General features: G+C 37.2%; 1 protein-coding gene across 1 annotated transcript; it reads right to left on the bottom strand.

Moving 5' to 3' along the window:
* Positions 1–64: 64 nt before the first annotated feature.
* racgap1 (Rac GTPase activating protein 1) lies at positions 65–8,836 on the bottom strand. The gene is made up of 17 exons (XM_020929801.2): positions 8,697–8,836; positions 7,838–7,932; positions 7,540–7,742; positions 7,289–7,428; positions 7,121–7,190; positions 6,988–7,041; positions 6,622–6,699; positions 6,407–6,524; positions 5,792–5,934; positions 5,160–5,324; positions 4,684–4,779; positions 3,965–4,163; positions 2,736–2,841; positions 2,105–2,237; positions 1,365–1,491; positions 1,013–1,109; positions 65–699 (listed from the first exon to the last, which is right to left on the bottom strand). Exons 2-17 carry the CDS (start codon positions 7,920–7,922, stop codon positions 624–626), a joined length of 1,890 nt encoding a protein of 629 aa, XP_020785460.1. The 5' UTR covers positions 7,923–7,932; positions 8,697–8,836; the 3' UTR covers positions 65–623.
* Between the last annotated feature and the right edge of the window lie 493 nt (positions 8,837–9,329).

Raw genomic sequence — 9,329 nt, 5'->3', positions numbered from 1 at the left:
TTACGGCCTGGTTTAACCAAAATCACGAAGTGTAAAAAGAGAGAAAAAAAAACCCCACAGCAACTGACAGAATACACTGTATTTTATAATTTACACAAATCAGGTTAGTAAAGGGTACAGTTTTGCTTTAAAAATGCTCCCAATTAATTAACACGAGTTAAAAATGCTCCCGATTAACTAGCCTGAGTAAAAGTCAATAATCAATACTACAGTCATCATTTCTGACAGTACACTGCAACATAGGCTTTACAGATGTTGATCAGGAGCTGGTGTATGAATCAGGACACATTAAATACAAATAAAAAAATTTAAAAAAAAACAGCACACATTTCTTTAAACCTGACACAGACTTCAACCTCTGAGTAACAACATGGGCTGAAGCTGATTACATGAATGTTACTGAGCAGGTCCCTTTAAAACAGGTCCATGCACAAAGTGTTATATTAAAACTGAAAATGACAATCAAGTCATACCAAAACGGTGCATAGATTCTCTTCAAAAGAAAAAATATGAACGTGACACTTTAACACATGTTGAGACAGATAATATACTAGAACAAATTAAATGAATATGGGTAAATGTTAAGCAGATTATTGCTGTACAAAGCATTAAGATGGACGGACTTATTTCAGAAGAGGAGAAGCGAAGAATTTCCCTTGACGAGGAAGTCCGACAGCCGACTTGCTTTTGCTCCCAAATCTGTAACATTAAGAAGAGTGGTCAGTGGCTAGATATATCCAATTGGATAAAACAATACCACACTGTCCAAATATATGCATTTTATTCCTTCAGGTGCACTATATAATTGTTCTAGTGGAGGGTCTGCCACCTGCTCGTCATCTCTATGCAGAGGTTATGGCTTTGGCAAAAATGTTTCACAGAATGACATTAAACCTATCTCCATGGGAAGTAAGCAATTGATGCAGCCCGACCAAGTTACAAGTCAGATCCAAAGGAGAGAAATGTTACATAGCGCACTTTATTAAAATTTTCAAGCTGTTCCGTTTCTTACCTTGGAGTGAGGGTGCGCATGCGCTGAGTCAGGGAGCTAGAGGATGGAGTTTTACTGAGCTGATGCTCTGGAGTGGTCAGAGGTCCCAACATACTCACTGTGAAGAAAAATAAAACAGTAATGTAAGCATTTTTCTTTCTGTCCATTTTTTCTTACACTACAAAAACTAACAATAGTCAAGGACTCCATCTAAAAACACTACAGGCCTATATTTGAATTTCAACCTCCTGAATGTATAGGTGACATTTAACCATTCAAAAGATAAAAATGTTAATATTATCTTGTATGGTAACTGTGCCAATATCACTCAAAAACCCATGGATATAATGTGATGTCAGCCATTAGAACCCACCTCTCTCAGGAGTGGCATAACAGTTTGCATTCTCAATAATCAGGTGGTCCAGGTTTGGCTGTACATTTTCCGCCATCACAAACTGGCCCCAGTAGTCAGCAGGCAGAGACAACAGACGCTCCACAACCTTCACAGAGACATCACAATAAACACAATAATGAGATTTCAGTAGATTGTCTCAAACTTCGCCAAAATGAGCAGACTGGTTGTAAAAACACTTTTTGCAGAACAGTGGGGGATTTTTGGTGGGATGCAATGATCTTGTTCTAGAATATTTTTTTTTAAAACCAAGCTCTGTTGGTAGTGTTGCCGTCAGTCAAATAATAGCTGGAAACTTGTGATGGCAATGGCTGCAGTGAACAATTATTTTGCTAGTTGATGGTACTGATGACATGGTAGTATTGTATTAGATCAGTCATTAAAAATATATTTTTTTAAAACATTTAATTGCTGCTGTAATTTGAGTGAAAAAACAAACTTGAAATTTTGGTATACTGGATTTATTTATTTTTTAAACAAAATTTGGCCTAGACGAAGGTGATCGAGTTTTGAAATAGTTTTCTTTAGAAAAAGTAAAAATATATTTTGATCATTGTGTGTTACTTTTCTTTACAATACATAAATTTGCTTGTAATGTTTTAGATTTGCATATCGTTCTAACAAAATTAGCAGCCATTTATTTCATCATTTCAGTTAAGTTAGTAGTGGTTGTTTCAGATATCTAGTCTAAAGTGACCCACCTTAGGCTGTCTCTTGGTGTCCTGGAGGATGGTCATGGGCTCTGGGTTTGGCACAGCATGGCCCACGATTGTCGGGCCGAACACTCGAGCCAAGTTACTGATGTCCATCCGGTTTTCTTCATTGTCAGCCACTCTGTGTTCAAATTTATTATATTACATACAATTCATACATAATTATTTAATAAGAAGTGGGCAAAAGACAAAAGTGAACGATAAGACGATAAGAATGTTTTTTTTTTTTTAACCCATCAAAAATTGGTTAAAAGCTGCTTGTAAATGTCTTAGTTGAGACTCAGAATCAAAATGATCTGAATGAACTACATACAAGTGTATCTTCCTTGCTTAAACTACAGATTTGCTATATTTTAATCATTCCATTCTTTTGGCATGATTTGTTTTTATTCTTTTAAATTACAAACTGTATACCCAATGTTCTGATTTGGTATATCTCAAAACAGTTATTTTGAGTAAGTTGAGGAGTTCTTAACCATTTCAGTCTCAGGGCATGGTGGCTTTTTCTGCACGAAACTAGAGCCCAATCTCATTAAATGCATTATTCTACTGATTGTTGAGCCCTCAAAGAGGTGGTTGCAGCCTTATGGTTAAGAATCACTGGTAGTAGTACACTTACCTCTGAAGATGACGCACCAGAAAAGCCAAAGTGTCCCTGTTCGGCTGCGGCAGGTCACTGATCGTTTGGTACATCAGAGCAATGCTGTTGTCGTCATCAGAAACCTCTGGAAGAAAATTATATAGCCCTGGGTCAAAAACTATAAAATGATTGTAAGTTTTCCTCTCATAAATTCACTGAAATCAATAAGTAAGTAGGAAGAGGCCAAGAAACGGTATAATCCCATCATTATTACAGGGATTTCTCACATCAAAACAAAGCTCAGACCAAAAAAGTGAACGAGTCCGTTGAGTGCAGTTTCACTCTCCATTACAGAGTCTCAGGAGTTTCAAGGACTACCATAAATTCTTTTTATTTTCTGTTGCAGTGTTTGTGCTCTGCGTCACCAGTACACACATCTGTCACTGCAGTAACACTCACCGGTATAGTCCCATGCAACTGAATTATTTTTATTTTTTTTAAAAGAAAGCAGTAAAAATGTCTGAATGATGTGGGCACTCATCTCGAGTTACAGTGCCAAAAATTGCATGATGAAATATTCATCTTAAGGTTATTAAATCTTTTACAGCACATAAATAATTAATTCAAATAATCACTATGACCCAAACAAATATAATTTTCCCCCTCAATAGTTTTAGAATGACTTTGTACTGTATCAGAACTAGTATAAGACTACTTGGTAATATTATCAGAGGAGTAATGAACTTTCCCTCAGGATCGAAATATATAGAGGTTATGCAGGTAACATCACAACCTTTTGAAATTTAGTGAGTGCCAAAGGTATACAGGTGTCAATGGTGAGTAATGACATTTTCTCCTTTAAGATCTCAAAACACATCTAAAAAAACAAATATAAACGTCTACAACTCAATCAGTAAACAGTTTGCTAAATAGAGACACTGCAGATTATGCACACATTTATCACTGGTACGGTCTTTGTGATCACACACAGGTGAACTGAACCTTTCTCTCCTTAAATAACATGTTTCCGAGTCCGTGCATTGAAGAAATACTTGTTGTAGGACAAAAAAAAAAAAAAAAAAAAAAAAAAAAATTGGCAGGTAAAAAAAAATAAAATAAAATAAAAAAAAAAAACACACACACACATTTTGTCAGTTGCCCATAATTCTGCCTCAGTGCCACTCAGTAAAAAACTTCAGGGGCATTTTTCATCAGTGCATAATCTGTCTACATTATAATATATTGTCACAACTTTGGCCCCTACTCACCAGCGGCGTCCATGAAGGGCTGGTTAAGACGGAAGGTGAGCAGAGGCTCCTTCAGGTTTCGGAGGAAGTCTTTAAGCAGCCCAGTGATGGCGTGAATGTCGTCCACTTTACTCAGGACAGGAACAGTTTTATTTCTGAGGAATTTCTCCTTCAACTCTTTCACTACGCGGTCAGCGCCGGACACACGGTACAGGCCAGCCTGAGGGGTGAATAAACAAGAAACAATGAGGGGGGAATAAGCTTCAGCTACAGGTGGAAATGATGTACACAATTGTTTGTTTGGAAATGCCCATAAACTATTTATAGCTGATTTAAACTTACAGAGTAATCATACAATCGCACATTATGGATGGCTAAAATACAGTGTGATCATCATTGTAGTGATAATTTTTTTTAAAACGGTCAACTGTTACTATTGCCCACCCTTAGCTATGGTATATTTAGAATGAAGATAAGAAAAACAATAAACAAACCCAGCAGAGCAAAGTAATTGAAATAGCAGTTGCATTCAGACATCAGTCAGTGGAAGTATAGTCATTTCTAAACAGATTGGTCGCCCAAGAGCCAATTACAAATTTAATCTCCAGGAGAACAGATTGTTAAGTCTTGGTTACTGCTCTGTGTGAGCTAAAGAGATGAACATTAAAGCTAACAGCTAAGGCCTGAGGCTTAACAGTCCCATAAAAATGTGTGAAATATTAAAAAGGAAAAAGGCTCACCTCATGCAGCCCTCTCTGCTCAATTTCACTGATGCAGTGAACAACAAGAGGAGGGATCATGGGGGACATCTCTGGGACATAGTCAGCCAGCACCCCCTGGAACAGAAGGGAAATTAGGATTAATGCTTTCACCATTTGCACTGGGGCTACAAGCTTGATTAGCTGTAATCAAATGGAAATTTTAGCTGTCGTAATTAAGAAAGTATAAAAGCTAAGATTATTTATGCAATATCATCTTCTCTGCAAACATATCATAGTTTACATGGGGTCTCTTGCATAACACCTGCTAACACTGTAGTTTATGATTACATAAACTTGTTCTGAAACGCCAGCTTCTTGTGTTAGTTTAGTAGTTTACATCGCTCTCAAATATACACCAAATATAAATAATACTTGCAATTTAACTACTGAGCCCTCTTATTCACACAGAGTAGCCAAATGTGTGGCAAACTTTGAAACCGCCGCAGTCTGCTCACCTCTCCGATCTTGACGGGTGTGGCTGGGAGAGTGGGGATGCAGGGCAGAGGGCAGCGCTCGCGACACTCTGGGTGAGACACCACTCTGCAGTCGCGACACTTGAGAGAGATCTTCCCAAACTTGATCCTCTTTCCACAAGGGACGCACGACTCTGGTTTGATCACCTGTAAGAAATTAACATGGTAAACAATATATACAAAACACCAGTAGTTCAGTAAAAGTGGAAGAGCCTAATCTTTAGTGCTGTGTACATATTTTAACAATTTTAATATTCTGATTTATAATTGGTATATGTGGATATAGACACATTAATATCTTTATTTTTGAGTGAGTTAAAGTTCATGTGAAAGTATTTGCAAACAGTTTCAAGTAAAAAATAAATAAATAAAAATCATTTTATTGTGTGTATTTGAATGCCCTGTTCAGTCAGACACTATTGAATAACTAAAAACTTGCCTTGCAAACTTATTCCCACTCACTGTCGCTCATGTAGGTTTGATAATTTCTGATTCAATGAATTTTTTCTCAATGATGAATTTTGACTGAGCTAAATCTTGACTGTTTTATTAGATTTTGAGATATTTTCCCCTTGCTCTGTATATAATCTGGTTACTCCACAAAATCGACTTACAGTTTTGGAAGTAAACTCATGAAGGCGCACACCTCCATTGTTCTGGGGAGTGCTTGGGTGAGTCTTCATCTCCCCCTCAGGGAGGCTTGGCTGCTTAAACACATCCTCAGATTTGACAGATTCAGAATCCCACTCCATTGCAGCTGTGAAAATAAGAAAGATTACAGTTATATGCAACTTCTCAAACTAAACTTGAACAATATATTCAATTTGCCTATTTTATATTTGCACATTCTGTAGATCTCTTTTTTTGTTTAAATAGGGACCCTCATTTTCAGACAGATACAATATTGATGAAATTATAAAATGTCACTAATATTACCTATAGTAATTTTAATTTGTATTATTTAATCTTATACAAACTCTAAAAGTACACATGTCACCATAATCTCCCTTGTGTAAATCTGAATCTTAGACCCCATTCATTTCCTTACCTAACTTCTTACATTGTATGGTTAAATCCACCAATTTTATTTTACTCAGAATAAATGGTAATTTTTTTTACCACTTTTAATTTCAGTGCTATAATTTGCCATGTAATGTTAATAGGTTTTATGTTGTATTTTTTAACTAATTCCCCTTGTACTGTAAATCAATAAAGACTGTCATTATTACCAGTCCTTCTGCGGCTGCGAGTCCAGTAGGGCATAGTCTCAATGGTGGAAATGGCCTCGACTGGCCCTCCATTGCCTGGAACTAACACAGTGGTCTTTGTCACCAGTGTCTCATTTCCCTAATCACAAACACAAAAAGTTAAAAATGTTTAAAGTAGAATTGTGTATTCTCCAAACAAATAGCAGTAAAGTAATAAAATATTTAAAAATTCTTACCACTCCTGAGGTTTTTCCAGTTGATCGAGACCGCTTGGAGGCATTTGGAGGTCCATCAATGTGATGTCTGGAGGAGCGCTGAAATAATAAAAATATGGCTTCGTAAAATGTATTGGATGAACTTAATACAAGTCTAACAGTAAATTTTGATTTTATTCACTCCACAATCACACTCAATGAAGGAGCACTCTGAAGTCACAGCTGCCCTAGCCCAACTGACAAGAGATATTTTTAAGATAGGTTTCACCAAGTTGGAGAAATGTCTTGCTTAAAAAGGCACAAAAGTAAGTATGTTTGTATGTATGCAAGTACCAGTAACTTATAAGTTACTGTGTTTTTCATTTTGCATTTAGGTCTTGTACTTACACGTTTCTCTCTCTTTTTGAGCCTCACTGTTCTCACAGTAGAAGCATCCCAGTCCTGTCAGATACACATCATGAGTTATATAAAAGTCCTGAACAGCTGATTGTTTAGATAACTGAAGGTGAAAAAAACTTACCAGAGAATCGTCCGTTTTATCATAGCTAATGTCTGATAAAATGGAGGCTGATTCATCTATTGTCTGAAGTCTGTAGGAAAATGGAGCACGTGTCAGTTCTAATCAAATAATCCTAAATATACCAAAAGAAATATTAATTTAATTTTAATGTCCGAAACATTTGCTTACCTGCGGCTTGTATTGAGATTAGATGCTGCCTGGTTGTTCGTATTGAGGAAAGCCAAGGCTGAGCGCTGTTCTGCACTAAACTGGATACTGGAGGAACCTTCACTGATGAGAAGTTCTCGGATCAACTGGATTTGGCGATCCTGTACAAAGAAGGGAGACAAATAGTGCACTATATTAGAACTGTATTTATACACATGTATGTGAACTCATCCTTTTCATACTTATACAGAATGACGTCTGATGTTACATACCAATTTCTCACAGTCAGCTTCAGCCTTTTGTCTGCGCCGGATCTCTACATCCACCTGGTTCCGAGCGTGTTTCAGTTTAACCTCCAGGGCTCCTCGTTCGGTCTCTGTTTTGGTGAGCATCTCTTTGCATGACCCAAGGTCCTGCTCAGCCCTCAGCCAATTACGACGGCAGTCATCGAAGTTTAGGGCCATCTGGATGAAGCCTGGAGGATGAGGAGTATTTGGATTATATCATATAAACTGGAGTCTTGTTATATACCTTTCTGTAAATGTCAAAGATGAAACTGAAAGTACTTACTGGGCTCAATGCTCTCATTCAGCACGTCCACCTGAGTGAGGAGCTTTTCATATAAGCTCTGGAGGTTGCCCAGAGCATTATCCATGGTGACAGATCTACCGAAAAGTGGACATTGGGTTATTTTAGAGACCTCCAGCTGGTGATTAATAAAAAATTAATGTGGATGGTGATATAGGACGTGGTCAAATATAAGATAAAGGACTACAGTTGATTAATCATCAATGTCTTTTAGTGAGTTTATATTAGCTGACCAATTATAGACCACAGCAGAAAGGAGTATGTAACTAATGAGTTTGCTGGAGTTGCTGGAGTGACTGAACCTTTTGTAAATTGTGCCGATCAACTGTACGAATTGTAGTTTTGAAAGAGAGCCAATAATTCTGAGAGCTTCACCATCCCACGCCCTCCTTTAGTCGATGCACAGAGCATGTCTAGTCGACAACGGCCCGAAATCCAAGCAACATCGACAAAAAATAATCAGTCAAATAACGCTACTGCTTGATCTTTTGCAGTAAGTTAACCATAAGTTATTGCACATGAACATTAACGTACCTCACTGTTTCTAAAGACCACAAAAGATCGAGATGAGAATGGTTACCGATAGAAGGCATTCGTTTTCTACCATTTTAACATAATAAACGGAGGTGTTCATTTCACAGTGTGTTTTGTTAACATTGCCTTACAACATTTATGTAATTTCATCAACCTATGAATAAAACTTAATACTTAACTTGTAAAAACGAGCTTTAGATTGTGTTATTAGCTTGATACAGTACCGTTAGCACACGCTCCCTAACGTTTCACAACTGAATTTACTCCGTAGTAAGTAGCAAAAGTAAACAAAGTAATTTGCACTTACCGTTTAGTTTAACAACGTTACGTCTGCCTGGATCCTGCCTCGTTATATCGTGGATAAAACTTGTTTAGAGACTCTTGTTACCGATAACAAGTGGAGCCTTTGTCCGCATCCTTTGGTTTCCGCACCAACCGGACCGCCACGCATTTCAAATTTTGCTTTTAGCCAATGAACGGAGAGGAACGTGATGTATCAAACTCACGTCGCTGCAGGAAGTCACTAACACGGCTCTTCACAGTAAAAGTGTAAAGAATGTGTACCTTGGTGAATTAAACTAAACTAAACCCATTATCTTTATAGTTTGAAGATTAATTTTAACATTCGAGTGCAACACCAATACCTATACGTAAGACTAAATCATTAAAACGGAGGTATAACTTTCCATATCCGGTAAAAATCCTACAACATAAAATCACCAGCAGCCAACGGCGACCGTAAGTCACTGAGAAGCCTAAATATTTCCGAATTGTAAGTGGAAAAATAACGACCACACGATTGGCTTCATTCTGCAGAGAGGTTTGAATAGTTGGCTTTGTGCAAACCGGGAGTGTAAATTATGAATATGTTTTAAATTAAGACTACTTGTGCATAAATTAACGAATTACAATATTAAACAAGATTAAACTGCATTGATTG

Source organism: Boleophthalmus pectinirostris, unplaced genomic scaffold (genome assembly GCF_026225935.1).
Source record: "Boleophthalmus pectinirostris isolate CB_2022bp ecotype Guang Dong unplaced genomic scaffold, ASM2622593v1 HiC_scaffold_8, whole genome shotgun sequence".
In the NCBI taxonomy this organism is placed as follows: Eukaryota; Metazoa; Chordata; class Actinopteri; order Gobiiformes; family Gobiidae; genus Boleophthalmus; species Boleophthalmus pectinirostris.
The sequence above is the reverse complement of the archived record's forward strand: the minus strand, read 5'-3'. Positions and strand labels throughout refer to the sequence as shown.

Bases quoted from the DNA above. Each gene is read 5' to 3' on its own strand.
- racgap1 (XM_020929801.2), bottom strand. From the start codon at position 7,922: ATGGATAATGCTCTGGGCAACCTCCAGAGCTTATATGAAAAGCTCCTC. The intron at 7,042-7,120 runs GTAAGTTTTTTT...TGTATCTGACAG, and splicing joins ATAAAACGGACGATTCTCTG to GACTGGGATGCTTCTACTGT. The intron at 1,110-1,364 runs GTGGGTTCTAAT...TTTTCTTCACAG, and splicing joins TTATGCCACTCCTGAGAGAG to TGAGTATGTTGGGACCTCTG.